The sequence below is a fragment of the Cryptotermes secundus genome, unplaced genomic scaffold (assembly GCF_002891405.2).
Source record: "Cryptotermes secundus unplaced genomic scaffold, Csec_1.0 scaffold2033, whole genome shotgun sequence".
Lineage (NCBI taxonomy): Eukaryota > Metazoa > Arthropoda > Insecta > Blattodea > Kalotermitidae > Cryptotermes > Cryptotermes secundus.
In genome coordinates this window covers 41,631-66,209 of record NW_019734998.1, presented here as the reverse complement: position 1 = coordinate 66,209, position 24,579 = coordinate 41,631, and the positions used below count along the sequence as shown (strand labels likewise).

Sequence of the window (24,579 nt, the reverse complement as noted above, 5' to 3'; positions counted from 1 at the left end):
TATCACTAAGATGTAGGTTTCTATTGGGAAGTTAAAAATACTCATCATATCAAGAAATTCCTCTCCTTGTGGGACTCGAAAATACATCACTATTTTTAAAATAGCCTGCCCTTTTAGTCTATTCAGAGGAGAGGGATGCAGTCAGCCCTAATCATAATGAAGGGCGGTATGACAGCATAAAATTTTGTCTTGAATTATTAGTCTGTACTGAAACTATCGCCTTATTTATTGCAGTTCAATCTCTCATCATTATCGGTATATCGACTGTTGTCTGCGTGTTGACTACACTGTCTCTCTCAGCCATCTGCACCAATGGAGAAGTTAAAGGAGGTAAGAATTTATCACCAAGTTATGGACACGACATTGTAATCATAAGAGGAATTGCATCTTCCAACAGCATAAGCATAACACTCACTAATTAAATAATATAATAATAAATAATAATAAACTTCGTTCAGGGCAGAAAGAAAGAGACCTGGTCATGTGTTAAGAGGCTTCTTCCCTTGTTGTAGGTGGTGTGTACTACATCATCTCGCGGTCACTGGGTCCAGAATTTGGGGCTTCTATCGGCATTGTGTTTGCATTTGCGAATACTGTAGCGGCGTCGATGAACACCATTGGATTCTGCGACTCTCTTAATGAACTCCTGCATTCTAAAGGACTTCAGATTGTTGACGGTGATGTTAATGACGTCAGAATTGTTGGTACCATCGCCATTTTAGTCATGTGCATCACATGTGCTGTGGGAATGGAATGGGAATCAAAGGTAATGGCAGTATTACATATGCTTGGCTACAGTAATGCGAACAGCGGTACACACAAAAAGAGTTTCGTAAAGGATTCTGCCAAGATTTGCTTCATAGTATATTTACAAAGCGAACTGCATGCGTATAATATTGTCGCGTGTTTCCTAGGTAACGCGAGAAGAAAATTTACGTGGTTTCGGATTTGGCGAATATGTTTATTGGACAATCACTCTTTACATTGTACACTCTTCTTCATAAGGCTCGACAGTTTCATTTCTTGAACGCTTTGGCCTGCTCAACAATTTCTTTCCAACTACTTCTGTCCTGTGCGCGAGTTATCCAGTTATAAATCCTGAGTCCTTTAGATCTTCCCTTGCCTCATCTTTCCAGCTGGTCTTTGGTCGGCTTCTCTTTCTTATAGTGTGTGGCTGCCAGTCATACATTCTTCTAATGGTTCGTCCAGCCTCCATCCTTGAGATGTGTCCAAGCCAACTTATTGTTTGGGCTTTGTTGAAATTAACTAAGTTCCTTCCATTTATTAGATTGTCTAGTTCATCATTTGTTTAATTCTCCATGAACCATCATACTTTACATTGTACACTCACAAATACAATTATTCGCACTTACAACGTCTTCGGACGTTTCCTCTTCAATGTTATACGTGTACATTCTCACCGCTAATCTCGGTAAAATGTCTTCCGCTCTACTCGGAGCTCAACTGTCCTTAGCTCTTGTCTGATACGAACTGTTATATCCCGCACTCGGGCTGAATAGGGAACACCTTGTCGAAGGGTTCAGTTTCTCCCGTTTCTATGCAAACGTATCTCTTGTTGCCGCATGAATACATGTTTACTGTCTCAAACAATTCTTTTGTAACGGTGGAAAGCCCACTGTTAGACTTCGATCTCCGGAGCAGCGATTTCCTAGGGATAACTTTCTCATTGTCCGTTGCGTAACGACGGATGTTTTATAGTCCGGCTTTCAGGCAGCACGTCACAATATATTACAGAAATATATGTACGTTCCATCCATCACGTGTATCAGATTCAAGAATATGGTAAGTAAACACTTATGCTTTTTAAACCAGACGAGTTAAGAGAGGGAAGATTTATTCGACGCACATAAACACTGAAAGCTGGGAAAATTTGAGAGCTTTGTAATAATATTGCAAAGAAACTTTCATTTTCTCACGAGACTTTAATTCCACTTTATAATATCTCCGCTAGTGTACTAGTATAAAATTCTAAATGTTTACATTGACTCCATAATTAATTTTTCCTCACTATAACAAAGAATTGTATTAATATTGTGACATGTGGGCTGTCTCTAGGAAACGAATTGGCAAATACGTTGCCACGGAGAGAGATTCTTGGAAAACAACTGGTTACGGAACACGGTTTCCATGGATACGAAAACTGAAAGTTATAAAACACTTAGAAATGAGACCGTTGCTTCAGAATTAACGCAAGTTTTCCGAGATAGCACATTCATGAAGAGCAGTAATGAAGCCCTTGGAGGCGGCGATCTCTTTTCGGTTCTCTTGCAGCTATAACAGACAGTTCATTCGTGAATTCAGTTCATTCAGAGATTCTTTGGAGAGATTTGTCAGAGAGATGTCGTTCAGAAGAAGTTTAATGCGTTAGCCGTTATAATTGCCTGTAATTGTAATGAAGCGCTAATAAACCAACTCATCAAATCCAGAATCAATTATTATTAGTCACGCGAACACCGCATTCGTGACAACATATACCGTTATCTGTAAAATTCTTATATGAAAATATTATCTTTCAGGCACAAAACGTCCTCACTATCATCATTGTTGCCGCAATAATTGATTTTATTGTTGGTGCAATCATCGGTCCAAGGAGCGTCCTGCAACTAGCCCAAGGATTCGTCGGGTTTAACTGTGAGTAGGATACCGCTATGTTCTCTAGAGCTGCTCTTAATTCTCACTCTTCGCTACGCAATTACGTGAATAACCCCATCCAGCAGAGCCCTTCTTGAGAAGTTAACAAGGACTCAACTAGTCAACAAATCCTCCCCGTTTATAGAACTCCAAAGTTGGCTGTCGTGTTCAGAAGAACCATATCCTGAGCCAAAAAACTTTCACGAGTTATTTTCCTAAGAGCCATTTTAATATTATCCTCCCACCATCTGCTGACAGAAATGTTGTACTAAGTCATTAAAATCAGCCCATTTATTCGGTTCTGGCAATTTTAAGTGCCGAGCATATTTAAGATCAGCTCACTGCGTAAGAAATAAGTGTTGACGTGCATCTGCAGCATAACCGAGAGAAGTTTCCTGTTGCAGTGACTGTTATGCAGCAAAACTTGGGCCCCGGCTACAGGTTCAGCGAGAATGTGAATCAGGACTTCTTCTCAGTGTTCTCTATTTTTTTCCCATCCGTCACTGGCATTCAGGCCGGAGCCAATATTTCGGGAGATCTCAAGGTCAGTCTGCTTTTATTCTCCGGTGCACAAATATTAGTATATTTCACTTTTCTTTTGTATTTAAGGAGGGTCTATATTTTTCTAGAAACACAGCCTACATGACTTAGTCCTTATAATATCTAGGCTATGAACTGGACGACAGGAGAATCGGGCTTCATTCTGCGGTGGGGACAATGATTGGTCCCTTGTACAGAGAGGTTCTGGAACCTACCAATTCTCCTATAAAATGAATATTAGGGAATCTTCACCGGGGGGTTAAAGCGGTAGGTGCGTGAATTCGACCAGACACTTACACTTAATGTTTAATTAAGCCCAGGGAAACTTTAGCTTTTAGGCCTATATTACTGAGTGTATGCCTTATCTAGAGCCGGTCACGGTAGCCGAGCGGTCTAAGGCATGTACTGTCTTCACTTGCTCGGAAGCCGGAATCGTGGGTTCGAATCCCACTCAGGGCATGGATGTTTGTGTGCGTTTTTCTGTGTTTGTGTACAGGTAGAGGCCTTGCGACGGGCTGATCGCTCGCCCAAGGAGTCCTACAGCATGTGTAAAATCTAGTAAACGGAAGTGAAACGGAGAGTTTCATGGAGGTAGGCCTAGGTCCAAATTGGGGCTGTAGCGCCACAGGAAAAAAAAGTACCTTATCTAGAGGTAAAAAGGTAAAGTTGTCCTTGCACTTAACTAATGAAGCACTACGCCCTGAAGGCGTATGGGGAGTGGGTGTATAAATCCACAATTTCTAGCTGGATGTGAGTGGTTAACTTCAGCCGCAGCTTTCCCAAGAGGAAAGAGGCCCCCGTACCCATTGGATAGGAGGTTGGGTGGAACCCAGAGCCAGTCTAGACGACTTGGAGAAGAGAAAATTCTTGCCCCCACAGGGACTCGAACTCTGACCTCTCGGTCTTCCAGCCTGTAACCAGTCGCTATCCCAACTTCAAACAGACCGCGTTCGTCCGCTTCATATTCCTTGCTTATTCATTACTCAAGGTCACCTTTTCTAATTTGACGATACGTACACATATACGGCAGGGGCACGCGGTAGCGTAGTTGGTTGAGGCACTACGCTACATGCCGGAAGGTCGCCGGATCCAATCCCGATGAAGTTAGTGGAGTTTTCAATTGACCTGATCCTTCCACCCTTACTATGGCCCCGGGGTAGACTCAGCCTCTAACAGATATGAGTACCAGGGATCTTCTTGGGGGGCAAAGGACGACCAGCGCGTAAGGATGATAATCTTACCGCCAACTGTGAGCCGATTGTCTAGTAGAAGATGTGGGAGCCTCGACCTCTCACACCCCTACGGGACTTCAGGGTCTGTTACAGGGACAGCTTTACCTTTTAACAGATGCCACTGTAAGAATTAAAATGTAATATTTCTCGATACTGACAAGGTCGTGAAATAACCAAGTTAGAAAATATCAGCTTAGCTACTCTTTAGTAAATATACGTAACTTAGTCCAGTTTTCTATTCTTCATAATAAGTACTCGAAATATTATTAATTATTAAACTTAAACTTATTAATGCTTGTAATATCTAAACTTCATTTCAAAAACATGCATCACAGAAAATTTTTCTAGTAGTGATGTGAATTTAATTAATATTTAAAAGAGTATTTTTCTTCTGTAGAGAATATTTCTCGACATGTCAGAATGTTCTGGAATAATTAAAATAATATTGCTGAATTCACTATTTCTGTTTTAGAAGAAGATGCTTCTTACACCAAGTTACTGTACACAATCTTGTATATTAGTATAAAGTGAAAAGCATTATTTCGTTGCTGAATATCACAGGATCCTTCGAAAGCCATCCCAAAGGGTACAATGCTGGCTCTGCTCATCTCTATGGCATCCTACGTAGTCTTTGTCTTGTTTGCTGGAGCCACCGCTGCCAGGGATGCCAGTGGGATTGTGGGAGATGTAGGCAGTGGCATTGAATTCCACTGTTTTCCTGACAGGAACTGTGAGTGGGGACTCATGAATAGTTACTCTGTAAGTAAACTCGTAGAGAATGACCTAAGGTGTAATAGAACTATTCACCATCCATATTCTGTTAGGGTCTCATTGGTGTGTAGGAACATTTATCTGCTTCAGTTTAAATCGCCTGTATCCGTTGGGTCTATATTTGTATCAATCTTTTCTTATCTAAGATTATAAGGGTCCATAGACTATATCATATAATAGATCTCTCCTGATGTTATGATCAAACAATCAGTGGTACAGCACTGTTCTCAGGAACCTCTCTCTGTTGCTGAAAGTACAGCTTATAGCTCTTTGTCGAAGCCCAGCATTCGTATTCTTGTATATCACCACAAACCAACTTCAAGAACACTAAGTTATTATGATTTTAGACATTATTCATCCTTCTGGCTTTTATTTAAAACACAAAATTTCAGAGACTTGTTTCTGTCTCCGTCTTCAGGTAAAAACCTACTCAGTTAGGTCCGATCGATAGAGTTATTCCCTATCTCCAGACACCAGCACCAGCAAAAGAAGGATCTTAAAACTATGTTGTGGTTGTTTTATACTGTATATACATAGAGGTACTCCCTATCTCCGGATACGAGCACCAACACAAGATAGGATATACAAAAAGTATTGTGGTTCGTTTGTGTACCCTACCTTGTGTTGGTGCTGCTGTCCGGAGAGGGGGACTAGTTCTATCAATCGGTCCCAACTGAGTAGGTTTTTACTTGAATATGGAGACAGAATTCAGTCTTCGAAACGCTGTGTTTTAAATAGGAAACAGGATGATGGGCAACGTTCAGACACACAATAGTTGTACTAATGTAACATCGTCACAAATTTGAGATCTTATTTAAGAGTACTGTCTTCTGGAATGTGAGGCCCATGTAACCTGGTAGCTCTTCATAGAAGTTTCGAAGAGTATCAGAAAAAATTATCCTACCACGCGGTATCACATTCCAGTTAATAATATCCGAGAGGACCTCAACATTACCAAGTGTACTTTGTATGTGCCCTATCAGATGATGCAGGTTGTGTCAATCTGGGGACCTCTGATTTACGCCGGCTGCTTTGCGGCAACTCTGTCTACTGCTCTGACCAACCTCTTATCAGTGCCAAGACTAATCCAGGCACTTGGCATCGACAGAATATATCCAGGGCTTATATTTTTCTCAAAGGGTTACGGCAGGTCTGGTGAACCATACCGAGGATATGTCCTTACATTTCTCATCTCCACAGCCTTCCTCCTCATAGGTAAGTTCCAGCAATTGCAGTCGGGGGGTTACGTTGTGTAAGATCTGGAGATTTTACCTCTGCTAAAGTTGATAGTCTCGGGCTGTCAGTTTGTTAAAAACTACTGAGGTTACAGGGCCCACCTCTGTCCCAAACATCAGAATTTTATGTGACGTATGATTCACATCGCAGGTGGTTTTATTGTCACCAGGTACAAAATGTAACGATTATGGCTTCTGCCTCTCTCTCTCTCAGGTATAATATAGGAATCCATGCCTTAGATATTGGTACCCATAGGGCAATATTTAAATTTGTCTCTGACTGCAGGATGATACGTCAATAGATCTGACATCTTGGGGCAGAGTCTTTGGGAAACTAGTATTTACCCGGGTTCTCAGGCAATTTCCCGCCTTTGTGGAACCCGAAATTAAATTACTGTAAGAATTAAGGCATTCTGGTCTGCAACGTTATGTGGTTCTGACGGAGCTGGCCATTTTTAAGGAAAATGTGGCCACCATCTTCAGGACAGAGGAGTAAGAACAGAAAGAAACCGGCAGCAGCAGGCAGCAAGCGAATCCAGACAAATGTAGCCGAAATAGGTACAGCGGCGTGGAAGTCTGCAAAAAAAAAAAAATACACAAACTCCACAGGTTTATCCTATCCAAATTCAGAGAAATAGATTTCTACCTTTCTCCCATGGCTCAGATGGGAAGTATATACAAATACTGCTATTTGAGTTATCGCCTCAGCGAATGTATCCAAAGTGTAGAGTTCTTCAAAAGCTAAGAGTCCCTCACGTATTCCCACGAATCCCATTTTAAAGCTGTTTCCCCCTGGGTACCCTACATCTCTCAGGCGGTCTCTCCTTTCAGTAATTCACGCACATTTGAATAAATTGACGTAAAATTTCATTTTATAATAGGAAGCCCCCAAAGATGGTCATATACGACAGAAATATCCCGGGTTTTATCATTGTCTATTAATTAATTAAGAACTGGGTGCAGTAGACGGTATTTTTCAATGTTTCATTTACTATAATTCCCGTTGCAGTGGCCGCTCATGAAACGTATTCTCCCACTCAGACACTGATAGCGTGGGTTCGAATCCCACTCGAAGCATGGATGTCTGCCTTATTTATTTGTTTATGTTGTCCTACGTAGGTTGCAACGGGCTGATCACACGTCCGAGAAGTCCTGCCAGCTGTCTATAAGATCCATTGTTCCCTATGAATTGTGATAAGATGAAGCCAGAAGGGTTAATCCATCAAAAGTAGAAGAAAATGAAAAATTTACTATAATTATTTGAGTTTTCATTTGAGTTTGGGGTACGCGGTAACATAGTTGATTGAGACACTTATGTTAGAAGCCGGAAGATCGCGGGTTCGATTCCTGATGAAGTCATTGGACTTGGCAATTGACCTAACCCTTCCAGCCTCTCTATGGCCATGAGGTCGACTCAGCCTCTTACAGAAATCAGTACCAGGAATCTTCTTGTGGACAAAGGGCTTCCGGCGCGTGAGGCTGACAAGCTCACTGTTGTCGCTGAGCCGATTGTCTAGAAAATGTGGGAACCTCGACGTCTAACGATCCTATGGGCCTCCACAGCCTATTAAATAATAGCTTTATTTTTACCTTTATTGTTTGATTTTAAACACGAGTAACGTTGGGATTAATTGTGACAATGTTTCAGCCCAGCTGAATGTGATCGCTCCCCTAATATCCAACTTTTATCTGGCATCGTACGCTCTCATAAACTTCTGTACATTCCATGCAGCCCTCGTCAAACCACTCGGGTGGAGGCCGGAATTCAAGGTGAGAAAATCACATTCTCTCAAAGTTAAACAATCATACAAATTTTCATAACGTCAAAATAATTGCAATTTTTAATTTTAAAAGAAGTTTTCTGTATGTAGCGTTCATATTTGTTTGGAGGGTTCTTTTATTATAAATATGTCGGTCTGTAAATAAAGGCCAGCCTTGGTATCTGTAAGCTTTTTATAAATTTTAAGTATTTGAAGCATGTGCAGATCTTATCCCAGTTATTTGCTGATTTCATTTCCTGCCTCCATTTATTACAAAAAAAAAATGTATTGCTGCAAACCTAATCACGCTGCAGATACCCCACTAATTACATGTAATTTATTTTTCATTTTATACAAGCTCATCGGATAACTAATTCAAATTATGTTTTAGGTTTTTTGGCACGTATATGCAATTCTTCTTTGCATTTTTAACTGAAACTTGGTCTTTGACATTAAGGGAGGAACATAGACTGAAGGTGTCTGAGAACAGGGTGCTGAGGAGAATGTTTGGACAGAAGAGGGATGAAGTTAGGGAAGGTTAGACAAAACTGCATATTAAAAACCTTCATACCTTGTACTCTTCTTCTAGTTACGTAGAATGATCAAATCAATGAGGATGAGATGGGCAGAGAATGTAACACGAATGGCTGGGAAGAGGAATTCATATAGAATATTGATGGGAAAGCTAGAAGGAAGGAGATTACTAGGAAGACCAAGCCGTAGATGTGCGGATAATATTAAAATGGATCTTAGAGAGATAGGATGGTGCTGTATGAACTGGCTCTATCTCGTTCAGGATAGAGACTAGTGGAAGGCTCTTGTGAACACGTAATGAACCTTCGGGTTCCATAAAATTTTGGGAACTTCTTGTTCTGACAACAGTGAATATTAGTGCTTTGGAGGAACCGTCTGCCTCCAACTTCAGGGTACATTATTGAGACAGCAGATTCCTTCGACAAATTGATGCCTTACGAAAGGACCACAAGGAGTCACATCCAAGGAAATCGTTATTATCCTAGAGCAGGAAGGATTTTGAACCAAACTTCACATAAGTAGGAAACTTACATTTAAATAATTAGATTAAATGCAATTTTTATTACAAAAATGTTGTTTACAGGAAAGAAAACCGGCATTGCAAACTTAAATACGAATTTAATTCGATACTATATAATATCTAAAAAATTGTGTCGTTCTTGCGACGTTTGAAATTTCCATAGCGACGAGCATAAATATTATTATCTTCTTGGAAGTGACAGTGTGTAATTAGGAATATAGACATATTATTAGATGAACACTGTATAGTCTGGTAAATATATCAGAATACATTCGTTCACATCCCAGAAGACTTTAATTTTGGGTGTGGAATTATTTGGACAAGCAGAGAACCTAAAATTGAAATAGATCTAAAGATAGAAATTACGAAGTTATGAAAAGGATTTTATTTCCTGACGGTCAGGCCAAATGACAATGCTATTATATATTAATTAGCTTAGTTAAATAGCTTGTCATGTAAATAATTAATATATTTAGTGGCTTACTGGATTAGTTGATATCACTTCTCTAGTAATGTTTGTTGTCTGATGAGGTAGATTGTATTTTTGTAATTAATTTGATGATTAGTTAGAAGACCTTTACCTTAGTGTGTTTCTCTTCTCTTGCAGTACTACAACGTGTGGCTGAGTCTCTTTGGCTTCATACTGTGTGTTGCCATTATGTTTCTTATCTCCTGGGTCACGTCTCTTATCACATTCTTCGTTGTTTTCGCCCTCTATCTGCTTGTTGTGTATCGAAAACCAGGTAAAGTGAATTCGATTAACAGCTACTAATTACTTAGACCTTCTTTTGATAGGACAAAAGCATAAATACTTGGTTTAGCTCATAAGCAACATGAGAAGCTTTGTAGGTAGGTCGAGACACGTCACAGTACAATAGATTATGGCGAACTTGGGTTGCAAACTATTCAGCAATATCGACGGTGAATTTTAGATATGGCTCTTGTAAAATATATTGTCCTCTTGTGATTATTATAAACATTTGCACATTTTATTCTCATACAAATGTTATTACGGCGATGAAATCGTGGAGAATGTGAAAGGCAGGAGAAGAGTATCTCAGGGGCTTAGTCGGCTGCGTTCCACATCGGCGACCGGAATCTGTCTCAGGTCGTATCATGTGGGATTTGTGGTGGAGAAAATGGCACTGGGACGCATTTTCTCCACTGCCAATTTGAATTGCACCAACAACTCGACATTCATTAGTCATTGCTTCATCAACGTTATATAAGGAGTGGCCCGAAACTCAGTTAACTGTTTAGTAAAATGTAAAATATATTTCGTTATATATGTTTTTAGTACTTACTGAATTTATACAAATTGTTCGAAAAGGAATCTTCCATCTTCAGTGCACAGCTCATAGCGCTGTGTTACCGTTCTACAAATTTACTGATTTAAATCTTAACATTCCCCTTAATATGAGAAAATAATTTAGGTTAACTAAATTTTGGGGCACACTGTAGTGCCAATACAGACATTGTCGTTAAATAATCAAGAATAGGAAGAAAGATGGAAGGGATATGTAGCAAGAGCGGGGGGAATGGGCAAATGCATGCAGAATTTTAGTCAGAAAATTTGAAGGGAAACGCTATTTCAGAGTTCCGGGAGTATGTGGGGTAATAATACTAGAAAGTGTCTTAGAGGTAGGATGTGATATTTGGGCTTGGTAGAGTAAATAAATAAAGAACCCAACAGAAACAGAAGACAAATTGGCTCAGGTGACCTCGAGAGTTAATATTCTTAATTTCTCCAACTCAGTGCATCCATTTGTGAAGTATAGGCCTTACGTCGTGTCCATCCAGTCGCTCTCCTGCTCAAGAAATTCTTCTCCCTTTATGTGACCTGAATACTAATTTCTGTCATCGAAATTATTATTAAAAGATTATTAAAAGACAAATGTTTGGAAAAATAATCCTTAATTCAATACCTAATTCTCAGTACCTCTCATGGATAGTGCGCACTGCCTGCTTCCAATTCAGCACTAATTCTATACGGATTGTTCTTCAGATGTTCGATAAAACTCGTCAGCCGAGGGCTAGAGGAATATATATGAAACTAGATTTAAAATGGTCCCTGTTCTTAGTTCAGTGAGGCCAGTAAACATCCTTACATCTGTAGCTTTTGAGAACAATTTCAATATTATCCTCTCATCTAAGCCAAGGTCTTGGAAGTGGTATTATCCCTGCATACTTTCCGACAAAAAGTTGTAGACATTTCCGTTTTTGACATGGGTGTTCATGTCCCGCCAATTTCATTCTCTTTGACGTTATCAACCTAATGATATTTGACGAGGAGTACATTTCCTGGAGCTATTCATTATGCAATTTTTCAGCCATCTTTTACTTCCTCATTCTTAGGCCCAAAGAGTTTCCTCAGCACTCTTCTCTCAAACACTCTCAACTTATATTGTCCTTAATAGGAAATGCAGTTTCACATCTACACAAAACAATAGATAAGATTATAATTTTGTATACTGTGTTTCAACATAAGCTGCACCAAATATTTTCTGAATTTAATGTGTTCTTAATAGCTGAACTTCGTCACGGCTAGGAAATGAAAAATGAAAAAGCTATAAATATTTATAATTTTCATATCTGCTCTGGTTTTTGCAGACGTCAACTGGGGATCATCGACTCAAGCGCAGACCTACAAGAGCGCATTAACTTCGGTCCACAAGTTGGTAAACGTACACGATCATGTGAAGAATTACGAGCCGCAAATTCTCGTCCTGTCTGGTAAGCCTCAGGACAGGCCCCCTCTTGTGGATCTCGCACACCTCATCACCAAAAACAGCGCACTGATGGTGTGCGGACAAGTGTCGGAGGTGAGTACAAGGCTTATAATCATAGAGTTCTCCATCAAACTCTCTTTATTGACAAGGAATGTTGACGGATTCAAGCATCGTCTAATTTAAATATCTGGTAAAAATATTATTTGGCTATAGAAATGGCAGTTAATGGTAACGGCACCAAATTTTCATCGGTCCTTCTTAGTTTTCAAAACATTACAGGAACTAAACTCTGGATGTGACAATTCTGATAAGATACTTTCGATTTTTGAAGTTACAATTCGAACATTTTTGATAGACTCCTTGAGAGAAATTGTATTAGATAATTACATAGCCGGTAACTCATATATTCAGGTTGTTAGACCTCATAAGAAAATATAAACACCATTTCTATTCTTTACTAATTAGGCCACTCAGCCTCTTACAACTCATAATTAATTCTGTAAGATAATCCTTCAAACCTTATGCATAAATCACTAGATATTTCAATGTGGCTTGCGGAAAAACGAACAGGAATATATTAAGTGAGCTTTAAAATTGGAATTAAAAGGGCCCTCTTTTACAGATACAAAATTTGGCCTTGAAAAAGGAAAAGGAATATCATACAAAGTTGTTATGGAAGTACTGAAAAAGAAAGGAATTTCAGCTTTAGAAAAGAAAACAGTAAATAAAATAATTTTTGGAATGTAATTGTGTCACAGGAAAGACTGTCGCATCGGGCTCGGATGAACCTTACCCTTAAGAGCTATGGCTGGCTGCATGCTAACAAAATCAAGGCCTTTTATGCCCTAGTGGATGACATTAAGTTCGAAGTAGGTGCCAGGGCTCTACTTCAGGCATCGGGGCTCGGGAAGCTGAAGCCGAACATTCTGATGATGGGGTACAAGAACGACTGGACATCATGCACTGCTGAGGACTTAGAAGAATATTTCACTATCCTACAGTAAGAAACCTATATGTTTGTTTTCTTCCTCTCCAACATGAACGCCGTGTAAGGAACTCATAAACTGTAGGTTTGTTTCTAGAGGATCATAAACGTTACGATTTCTTTCATATTTCAGCGACGCTTTCGACAACCGAATGGCTGTTGCAATACTGCGTCTTCCTGATGGACAAGATTATTCCAAATTCGTGGATGAATCGGAGCCCCACGCTTACGTCAACGGCGGATTCAGTCTCGCAACTTCTAGCCAGGATCTGACAGTGAACGATCAATCTGGTTTCATGCGCATTGACTCAGATGTGAGCATTTCGCAAATGGGGAACCAGTCGTCAGATCTCTCACTGTCTGTAATCGGTAAGCAAGAACACCAACAACGTTGAAATATGTTGATCATTGGAACTCGGGTAGAATAGAAAGTTTCGAACTGTGAAACAACAGGTAAAAAGAAAAAAGTAAAGCTATCCCTGTAACAGGCCGCGAAGGCCCATAGGGTTGTGGGACGTTGAGGGTCCCACATTATCTAGACAATCGGCTCAAAGACGGCGGTAAGGTTGTCAGGCTTACGCGCCGGCCGCGATTTACTCCACAGGAAAATTATTTAATTAATTCCTGGTACTCATTTCTGTTAGAGGCTGAGTCGGCCCCAGGGCCATAGTGCGGCTGGAAGGATTAGGTCAATTGAAAGAAAATCCAATGACCTCATCGGCATTTGAAACCGCGACCTTCCGGCTTTTAGCATAGTGCCTCAACCAACTAAGCTACCGCGTGCTTACATGAAACAACAGATGGATGCAGAAAATTAATAACATGGTGATTACTAATTTGCTCTTCACCCCATGCAAGTAAGTTTGTGAAAGTAGGAAGAATTTTATGGACGGATAAATTGATATGCAAAGGTAAAGCAAAATGGAAGTTTGAAGAGTACTCTCTTCTAGAATATAACGCTGTGTAGGCCGTTGAAAGTCAACAGACGTTTCGGAGAACCATATCACCTCCATCTTTAAACATCACTGTGAGAACTTCAAATCATACAAATAGAAGCTTATTTGGAAATGTTAATAGAAGTGGAACATTTGTGAGTTTGGCGGGGAGTGGGAAGTAGAACTGGAGTGTATCATGGCTGTAAAGATGTTAACTGGATTGAACTGGCACAGGATTAGTGGATGGTGATAATGATTCTTCTTATTCCATAATGATAAGGAATATCTTGAAAAGTTAATTTGTAACACTACAAAGAGATAATGTTCCATGGTAATTATTGCATTGTGAAATTGGAAGATATTTCATTTCGTGTCGGAGAAACATATTCCCTCCATCTTAAGGGTGAAAAACGGAAACATCGGCAGGCACCTACCAGAGAACACGGGGGTACGTCTCAGAAAAAGATAATCTTCATAATCACAGTCATGAGAACCTCAAATCTCACTGTTACATTGCGTTTGTACTTCAATTTTTTAAGTGCTAAGACCCCATCATAGAGCAACTGATCTTAGGAATGTTGCACTGCAGCTGCAGAAGTCGCATCTTGAACTTAGAGTCCTTATTAAGATTAAAATACATATATTTCCTGGTAATTAGAATTCCCATCTCACAAATATCAGTAACAAACTGACCAGAGAAAAGTGAAGGCTTATCCTCAGACAAAACGAAGGTACTGCAAAAGACGGAGAGGGGAAACTTGATTACCACTATTAAATATAAAAATTGGGCATGTGGGGATATTTTAGAGGATGGAAAATTAGCGATCAGAAAAGCTGAATAAGAATAATTAAAAGAAGCCTTTATACAGAAAGGTAGAATATGTAAGTGACGTTGGAAAACGGAAGTCCCTGACATAATAACTTAAAGAGCAATTGTGAAAATGGGTCGTTTTCAGAGCCATGTAAAGGAGAAACTGAAAGCGAATTACTATGGCGGAAAATAGGAGTTTAGAGACTGAAGGTGAGCAGAAGAAACACTGAGGAGAGATGTGTTTCATATTGTCACGTGTAGGGGGGTATGCGTGACGAAAATAACGGGTTCCAGTTCAGATTATTGGATATAATAACACTTCGGTTACAATCTCTCAATTACAATTAATATGGCGCTATCGCTGATTTACACAATTCACAGTTCATCGTTGCACGCTCACTAGGATTCTCCGTCTTCACTAGTCCTCTCCTGGCAACGGATCTAACCACAGAAACTAGCGCTTCAAATCACTATACAATCTTCTTGTTATTTCGTCTTCAATCACGCTGTACTTCTCTGTCCTAATCTGCACTCAATCTTCACAATTCACTAAGGACACGCTCCATTCTCCTGCTTGTACTCTCAACTGCTGAACCCTCCTGGATTCTCTATAGCTGCAAACGGACTCATATCATATAGCCGCAGCGCAGGCAACGCAGAAAACACCGTTCTACTGTTGCTTAGCGCAGACCACAGAAAAATGACGTGATAGCTATCTCGCCAGTCAATTGGCATGCTGAGTATTGCCTAGCATCGAGCTATAAACATTCGTCCTATTGTTATGTGCGCGTATCGCAGGGTGTTTATCGAGCTGTTGCCTGGCAATGCGTTGACATGTCACAATATGTAGCAAATAGGATGAATAGAGCCACACAGTGAGGTGTGAAAGAATGAAGTTTTGGAGGGAAGGCATTTTGGAGGGGAGATTAACAAACGTCGGTCCAGCAATAGGCATTTTGAAGATGTCAAAATTAAATTTTTTTTATTGCTAGTGAGGTGGGACTAAGTCCCTTGTACTGAGGCCACTTCTGGCCTATTGTACCAGTCCCAGATGATAGGTGAGGGTGATTGTGGAGCAATTGGTGGAATGAAGATTGGCAGGGGAAACCGAAGTACTCGGAGAAAACCTGCCCCAGCGCCAATTTGTCAACCACAAATCCCACTTGACCAAACCCGGGATCGAACCCGGGCCGCCGCGGTGGGAAGCCAGCGACTAACTGCTTGAGCTATGGCGCAGTCCCAAAGTAAATGTTAGAAATATCAGTCAGGAAGTAGGAATATATGATTAAATATAAAGGTAAATTTGAGTGGATCGTAAGAATGCTTGAGAGTAAAGTAGAAATAATGTAGATTAGGCCTACTAGTAATTATTTTTGATGGAAACAGGATTTGCGTAATAAAAATGTTGCTGTACGATGCATAAATAACGTATTATGGGAATACTAATTCGGATGGAATGTTCTAACGTAGGACAACTGAGTCAAACTTACTCGCCCCAAACTGTAAACAGCAACAGGTTGAATAAAGCGTCCATATTCATTTAAGGAGTAGATAAATTCGATGTGGATATTTCTAGGCTGTAGAACTAATGTTAAGTTGCCTCATGAGGGTCCTCAGGCAATGAAGAGTTACGTAAGATATTAATATTTCTGTTGATAATGAACATATTCACACTTTGTGTAGGGTCCGCAGAGAACTCGCTGACCAACAGCCCGAAACCTTTCCGGCGGTACCTAAACACAAGCAAGTCTGATACGCTCAGCCCTTTATCCATACTGAAACAGAAGAAGAAGGCTCGAGCTGAACAAGTGGGTCTGCAGTAAGTACATGATTTGAACGTTTTCCGGCGTGGATTGTCCGCGTCAATATTCGCATGTCCAGTTAGTTCTACAGCCGATTAAAGCCTGTTCTTCTCCATGGTGTTGAAGCCTGACTTTTTCGAAACCTTATGAATGAAATATATTAGTCTTTGAAGGAATTATCTGAAGGACATTTCTTTCTCTTCCTCTTCCAATTCCACTTCTCCTTCCTCTTCCTATTCTTACTTGACGGATTAGGCTATTTGGCCTGTTCCCATTCAGAATTAATTAATTCTGAAAAAATGAACCTTATAAACAGTGTGTAGGACTCCTTGGACGAGTAAGCCCGTCGCAAGGCCTGTACTTAAATAGGGGGAAAAAAACTAACAGAAGAAGCGTAGACAGACATCCATACCTGGTGAGGGATTTGAACCCACGATCCCCGTGCCTGAGAGGGTGAAAATATTTTATGCCTCAGACCGCTCAGCAGCTGTGATGGACCTGAAGAACACTTCGTGAACCATAAAGAGAGAAAAGGTCAATGAAGCGGACAATACGATAATTAAAATTTGTAAATTATATAATGATTTTGAACTGAGATTTGTAACGCTTCATAATGGACGTTAATATCAATCAGTTATATTGTCGGTTATCCGAATAATAACTGAAATTAATAGAAGTTTCATCTCAGTAGTACTATTTCCTTAGAGATAATTGGCGAGGGTGTATACCTCACCACTCATCTCCAGTTAGAACCGAGGTTATGAATGCTTGCAGCTATGCATCCACTCCCCATACTTCTTCGTGGCGTTGTGCTTTATTAAAAAATGTAAAAATATAAAGCTGTCCCTGTAGCAGACCGTCAAATACCATAGGGTTATGAGAGGTTGAGGTTCCCACATCTTCTAGACAATCGGCTCATACATGGCAGTGAGGTTGTCAGCCTTACGCGCCGGCCTCTCTTTACCCCCAGGAAGATCCATGGTACTCATTTCTGTTAGAGGCTGAGTCGGCCCCAGAGCTATAGTGCGGTTAGAAGGAAAAGGTAAACTGAAGACATTTAACGATCTCATTGGGACTCGAAGCAGTGACGGCTTGTAGTATAATGCTTCAACCAACAACACTACCACGTGCTCCCTGTGCTTAATTAAACACATAGGACATTTTACCCTAATTTCATTTAGGTATGTTATTCGGAACGGGTAAATAAAAGCGAATAGCAGAATGTTTTATTAGGAACTATAAGAAAATCAACTGCGTGGGAGATATGGAATATAAGAGGGCTATTTTACATTGGGTTTTATGGATATTATAGTTACGAGAATTTCAACTGAATTAAAGTGGTTCAGAATCTGTTCAGTAGCGGTAGTGAGCTCTTTTCTGGTGCATTTTATTTGGCGTGTGCTGTAACGCGATAATCTGTGTACTTGCAGGGTGCCCGTTAGTCGCGAGCTTCACAACATGACCCTGTTCCGAGATAAACAGTCAGAAGGGAACATTGACGTATGGTGGCTTTATGATGACGGAGGTAAGGACAGAAATGGATCTTGTTTTGAATTTCGTTTCATATTTAAAGACTTACATATTTACTTACCAATGGAGCTGAGCCCTTCTTGAGGAGCCGCCAATTCTGCAGCTACTCTAGAATTTACCAGCATTTTATGGAACCCGAAAGTTTATAACCATGTTCATAAGAGCCCTCCACTGGTCCCTATCCTGAGTCAGATCAATCCAATCCACACATTCCCACCCTATCTCTATAAGATCCCTTTAATATTGTCCACCCACCCACGACACGTCTTACACAACACGTGGCTTACTTTTCGTATTGCAATAGGCCTCACAATCCTGCTGCCGTACATCATCAGCACACGAAGCACCTGGGTCAGCTGCAGGCTACGTGTCTTCGCTTTAGTGAACCGCCAGAGTGAGGCAGAGCTTGAGGAGCGCAAGTGAGTACCATGCATCTCTAAAGCGCTCTCAAAATAAATGGATGGGACATTTACATTTCTAGAAAAATTCTCCTTTTCTAAGTTTTAACTGCGAGATGTTTCTAGTTGACACAGAATCGCACGAACTCCGTAGAGCGGCGTTCTTAATATAGAACTAATATTCGCTCGGTCAGTAATGTTTCCATCTTTATGGAACCCGAAGATTTCACTGCTGTGTTCATAAAATTCCCCAATATTCCCTATCATGTGCCAGGTGAACCTAATTTCGTTAAGACTCGTTATGATTTTGTGGTCCCATTTACCTCTATGTTTACCAAGTTATGTCTTCCCTTTAGATTATCCAACTAAAGCTTTGTTTTTATTTCTTTTCTCTCCCATGCCTGATACATGTTTTTTCATCTCAGTCCCCCTTGCATTTATCATCCTAATAATGTATGGTGAAGAGTACAAAGAAGCCTCATAATGCAGATTTCTTCAGCCTGCTGCTACTCCTTTCTTCTTAGGTTCGGATATTCTCCCTAGCACCCTGTTCTCACTGGCACGCGGTAGCTTAGTTGGTTGAGGCACTATGCTACAAGCCGGAAGGTCGCGGGTTCAAGTCCCGATAAAGTCATTGGATTTTCTTCAGTTTAGCTAATCCTTCCAGCCGCACTATGGCCCTGGGGTCGAATCAGCCTCTAACAGAAATGAGTACCAGGAATTAATTAAATAATTTTCCTGGGGAGTAAAGAGCGGCCGGCGCGTAAGGCTGACAATCTTACCGCCATCTTTGAGCCGATTGTCTAGATAATGTGGGACCCTCAACGTCTCACAACCCTATGTGTCTTCACGACCTGTTACAGGGATAGCTTTACTTTACTTACTTTTATCCTGTTCTCACAATCCTCAATCTCCGTTCTTCCCTCAGGCTGGGAAACCAGGTTTCACATTCATACAGAACAGTATACGTATAATTACGTTTTGTTACATTTTAATTTAGATCTACGTTTGTAGACAGCAGACGTGAAGAAAATAAATTCTGAACTGAATGGCAGTAAGCTAATCTAGAACTGAATTTGCTCTTAATTTATGTGCGAATGTAATATTCATTATCATTCTCAAATGCTGAAATTTGATCTATTATTTTATGTATTTTCCGTCATACGAAAGCTGAACACATAAATTATGACACAAAAATGTTTATTTTTCTACAGTATGGCCAGCCTGCTGTCAAAATTCCGCATCGATTATCAAAGTCTCAAGATGGTGTCGGGTATCACTGAGAAGCCGAAGAAAGAAACCGTCAACTTCTTCAATAACCTGTTGCAGGGATCATGTGACGGAGATGGTAGGACATAACTCAGCGACATATATCAGAATACGTCACAAAACGATGTCATTTAAATCTTAAGAAATTAGCAGAATAGCCTTAATATATCTGACTCTGTCTGAGTAATAGCTTCTATGTACCAACATTTTTTGTATTACTTCGATGATCACGGTGCAAATTCTCCTACCACAGCTAACAGTACACTCGTATAAATTATATTCACGTCTGTGTTTGAAAAATGCCTGGATCTACTTGGAGCCAGGTATTCTGGTAGGCACTTCTGTTGTTTTATTTCAAACAAGGAATTGAGGGAGTAATTGTCTTAAATCTTTCAAGTACGACGTTTATGTAAATAATACTGCCAAGTGTAGGGGGCACGCGTGACAAAATGACGGGTTCTAGTTCGGATGATTGGATTTATTAACAGCTTGGTTACAACCTCTTTTAATTACATTTAAAATTAGAGCTCTATCGCTGATTTACATACACTTCATAATCCAGTGTTACACGCACACTAGGCCTCCCTTGGTAATGGATCTCAACACAGAAACTAGCGCTTCAAATCACCTCATACACATAAGTAAGTCTCCTAATCACACGCCAAGTCTTCACGCGACGAACTTCCCGTGGCTGTCACTGTCACTTAAACACTTAATCACGCTCAAGTACTCACCAATACTGAAATCTGTTTTGAGTCTGAGTCTCATTTTACTACCGATGGTCAGTCGGCTAGTCTGTCTTGGCATAAACCATCCACCTGGGACTTACGACCAGATCTTTATTTCTGTTTGACAGTTACGGTTTTGTTTTTTATGGGCGCCTCGCTGACGAGAGGACATGTCTTTCTTTTGTATACGCTGCTAGTCCTTGCCAGCGCAGTCTTTCTCGAATCCGAGACCCTTGGTACTCGAGACCATATATTACTGTCTCAAATTTGAGACTTCCCTTTTCGTCTCCTCCTACGACTCGCAGGGTCACGGTGGAGGTGTTCGAACCCGCCTCCACACAGGCCACGGGCCTGTCTCTAACTGTCTTTATATAGCTTCCGCACCGAGCACGCAGCAAACAGCCTATATTGTTGGAGCTATCGCATAACAACAGTCATAACGCCGTCGGCATAGAAAATGCCCCACTCCCATTGTTGCCTTGGGTGTATTCGATCGCGAGTTGTTTAACGATCAGTTACCTAGCAACGCTGTGTCCATCCACGGTACAGTACTTAAAACATCCAGCCACTACCTGACAGAAAACATACTAGCTTTTTTCAAAGACAAACTGGTTAATGGACTTCAGGGGGATAATGATCGTTTGTAATTCTGTGACTTATATGAAATATATATATATATATCGGCCCCGCCCTAGCTCAAGCGGTTAGTCGCTGCTTCCCACCGCGGCGGCCCGGGTTCGATCCCGGGTCTGGTCAAGTGGGATTTGTGGTGGGCAAAGTGGCGCTGGGGCAGGTTTTCTCCAAGTACTTCGATTTCCCCTGCCAATCTTCATTCCACCAATTGCTCCACAATNCACAATCACCCTCACCTATCATCTGGGGCTGGTACAATAGGCCAGAAGTGGCCGCAGTACAAGGGACTTAGTCCCACCCCACTAGTAATAAAAAAATAATATGTGAAATATATAAATGTGCTCTGACGTAAAAAGAAATATTTAATGTTAAAGCATGTTGTGCATTTTTAATTTCTACTTTGCTTTAAAAAGTTAAGAAAAGTTAATTGTACTTAACTAACTCCAAGAACCAAGAGTCATTATTGAGAAGCAAACAGTCGTTGAGCTAGTCAAGAAAGTCCATGTTCCTTATACAGACCTAATGTTCCTTGCCTCATGAATTCAGTCAACACATTCTTTACTAAAGATTTCCGTTTTACATTACCCTCCCAACTACAACTAGACCTTCTAAGTGGTCTCCTCCCATAGAATTTCGTATTAAAAATTTATTTGTCATCTGATCTTGGTCTTAAAGTGCTAGTTCTATAGTCCCTACCTTTATGAATGACGAAGTTAAAACAAAACTGCTTGTCGAATAATAACAGAAATCGACTGATATAGGATTCTTGTATTTTCTTCAGAGGCGCGTGTTAGCAAAGAGGAGTTGACAACAATGCAACAGAAGACTTACAGGCAACTGAGACTCAGAGAGTTGCTGCTAGAGAACTCCCGTGACTCCAGGCTCGTTGTCATGTAAGTTATTAGTTCATAATATTTCATATAGAATTTAGCCTTGTGTTTAACTTCCGTGAACTTATTAAAAATGCAGTTCATATACTAGTATTTGGAAATTTATTCTACATATTATTTGTGGATGTCATAGATACGCCTGTGATAAGAGTAATGAACTATATGATCGGTGTTTGTGGCTGGCGTCTTCCAGGTGCCTGACATTTTTAACAAAAATAATTGAGGTATAATCTAAGAATCTATTAGGGTACGATTTGCCCATCAACATTACTGGGAGTATTTTAAGGTGAATTTTATACTCAGAATTTTCAACAAGAAAGAACCCTTTATCTGAATATGTAATAATACACATGCCGTCGTGGTTGTAGTTCTTTGTCTTTTCTTCCTCCACACTACATGTTTCGGCCGTAATTGACCATCATCAGGTGTATTTTTCACTACGTAGCTGTCACAATGCACACAATCCAAAATCTAAAATATCAGCCTCTCAGTTTTGTTTAAAATCTCGCCAACACACGTTCGTCAATTTGATTTTAGAATTCCAGTCTAAAATACAAATTTCTAAATATATTTTAATTCAAAATTTAGTCTTAAATACCAGGGCCACTTGCTCTTGTCTACATGTGCTGCGGCGGTTATTTCTTGTTTTCAGCACTGTTCATGTATTGTTCTGTGCAGGCTTTATCTGAAGTTACTAATCAGCCAAATATTTGAGGTTATTAGTCGCCGGTTTCTCACTACAGCGACCTGGGTTCGATCCATGGAGACTTTATGTATGATTCATTGTAGACAAAGTGGTAACTTGGCAGGCTTTCTCCCAGTCTTTGTGCCAGTTGTTATTCCACAAAATGCCACATTCTTCCATCTTCTCATCAGGGGTTGGTACAATGGGCCATTTATGGTCAAAATTCTGCAGGCCTCAGTCTCACTCCGCACTAAGAATAATATTAAAAAATAATAATCACACAAAGTACAATATAGATACGCACCAAAGTACATTAGTTTCATTTGGCGTCTGTATAACGTCTGTGTGCGGACAAGTAGACATACCAACTGAAATCTTCATATACTGAACTCTGAGATAAATATCTAATATTGATCATGTTTCCAAACAGGTCTCTTCCAATGCCACGTAAGGGCACGGTATCAGCATCCCTCTACATGGCCTGGCTAGAAGCTCTCACTAAGGACTTGCCACCCTCCCTCTTGGTCCGAGGAAATCACACGTCAGTTCTTACTTTCTACTCCTGAACATGCAACAGAGATAATACATTACACCCTAATTACACTGGGCTCTTCACGACACTCGGAGTTTGCCCAGAACGATGTTTTTAGTGAGCATGCCTCGGCGTGTAGATGCATTTATCGGCTGGCCTTGCATGCGTGGAAAAGTATGCCAGGAGACTACGGTCAAGCTAGAAACAGTCGAAAGAATTCTTTTGAAAAGTGTCCATTCGAAAATGACTAATTTGTGTAAAGACGATATTTTGATATAAAGTATGAATGATATCACCAACATATCTATCAGTCATCATGAAGTGTTTCAAAGTACGTGTGAATCCACAGGATGTTTGCGAGTTTTTTCACTCGTTTCCTTTAAGATACTTGAAGACTTTCACGGAAATGCGAAACTTGCATATGGACATTTGTCTCCGTAATCTTATGAAATGCAACTACAACGTCAAAGGGGTGGAATGAACTTGCAAGACAGTGTGGCTGAAGGAAAATGGAGAATGGTAGGCCAGACTCCCTCATGTTTTCACACTACGAACCAGACGACGAGTCGAAGATTAAGGTTTTTGTTACGTCTAACAGCATTCTGCCGCCAGATATACATATACTGATACATTTCGTATAACCGAAGGAACTAAATGTAATTGAACAAAAATGATATCGAAATGTATTTACTCTCAAATAATAATGTTTACATGTACGCACACAGGCACATTTTGCATGAAAGAACAAAAGAAGTTGGATTGGATAAAAATGGCACTGAAATGTAAATGCATTTGACTTCACAGAATCATAAACATACTTCAATGTAGAAGCATGTGGGTGTATATTTCTGTGACTGGAATTTTAGTATCAAATATGAGGATAGAATATGTGCAGTAGTTGTAGACATTTTGCACTTGAATCAAGGAAAGCGCACATGGTTTATTTCTAAGTACGGGTGTGTACACCATATAAGACCTAAATATTTTATGGAAGTCTTGCATCTAACAATTTTCTATTCCAGATATTGACAACATGAAAAGTGAAGATTATTACCTTCTGGGATACAACACCATGTGGTCCGTTGAAAGTTAACTGACGTTTCGGAGGAAAATACCGCCTTCATCTTCAGGGTCAAATAAGCCAAGCAAGATATTTCCATCTGAGGGGTCGAATAAGTCTAGCAAGATACCAGGTTGAAAGCATGTGACAAGCCGGTTTATACGAAGCTGAAGAAGGAGACAATATGTTCCTCCGAAACGTCCTTTGACTTTCAACGGATTACAAGGCGTTACACCCCGGAAGGTAGTGCTCTTCATAACTACCGCTATGAGAACCTCAAATCCTCAAATCCTCAAATCAAATATATTTTCATTTTACTGCCGAAATTAATGATCTGCCTTCGGTATT

The 24,579-nt window shown here is 40.2% G+C and overlaps 1 protein-coding gene across 1 annotated transcript in view; it reads left to right on the top strand.

The window, feature by feature from the left end:
* The window catches only part of LOC111869203 (bumetanide-sensitive sodium-(potassium)-chloride cotransporter), a 42,216-nt gene extending 18,325 nt beyond the window's left edge, over positions 1-23,891 (top strand). The window contains exons 4-20 of the mRNA XM_023860504.2: positions 235-330; positions 513-766; positions 2,538-2,652; positions 3,057-3,196; positions 4,986-5,183; positions 6,179-6,410; positions 8,079-8,200; positions 9,852-9,987; positions 11,855-12,066; positions 12,732-12,973; positions 13,092-13,327; positions 16,388-16,523; positions 17,937-18,031; positions 18,341-18,455; positions 19,649-19,782; positions 21,846-21,957; positions 23,070-23,891. Coding sequence (XP_023716272.1) covers positions 235-330; positions 513-766; positions 2,538-2,652; positions 3,057-3,196; positions 4,986-5,183; positions 6,179-6,410; positions 8,079-8,200; positions 9,852-9,987; positions 11,855-12,066; positions 12,732-12,973; positions 13,092-13,327; positions 16,388-16,523; positions 17,937-18,031; positions 18,341-18,455; positions 19,649-19,782; positions 21,846-21,957; positions 23,070-23,205 — 2,711 coding nt within the window. The 3' untranslated portion in view covers positions 23,206-23,891. The remainder of the gene's footprint in view (positions 1-234; positions 331-512; positions 767-2,537; positions 2,653-3,056; positions 3,197-4,985; positions 5,184-6,178; positions 6,411-8,078; positions 8,201-9,851; positions 9,988-11,854; positions 12,067-12,731; positions 12,974-13,091; positions 13,328-16,387; positions 16,524-17,936; positions 18,032-18,340; positions 18,456-19,648; positions 19,783-21,845; positions 21,958-23,069) is intronic.
* The last annotated feature ends 688 nt before the right edge of the window (positions 23,892-24,579 follow it).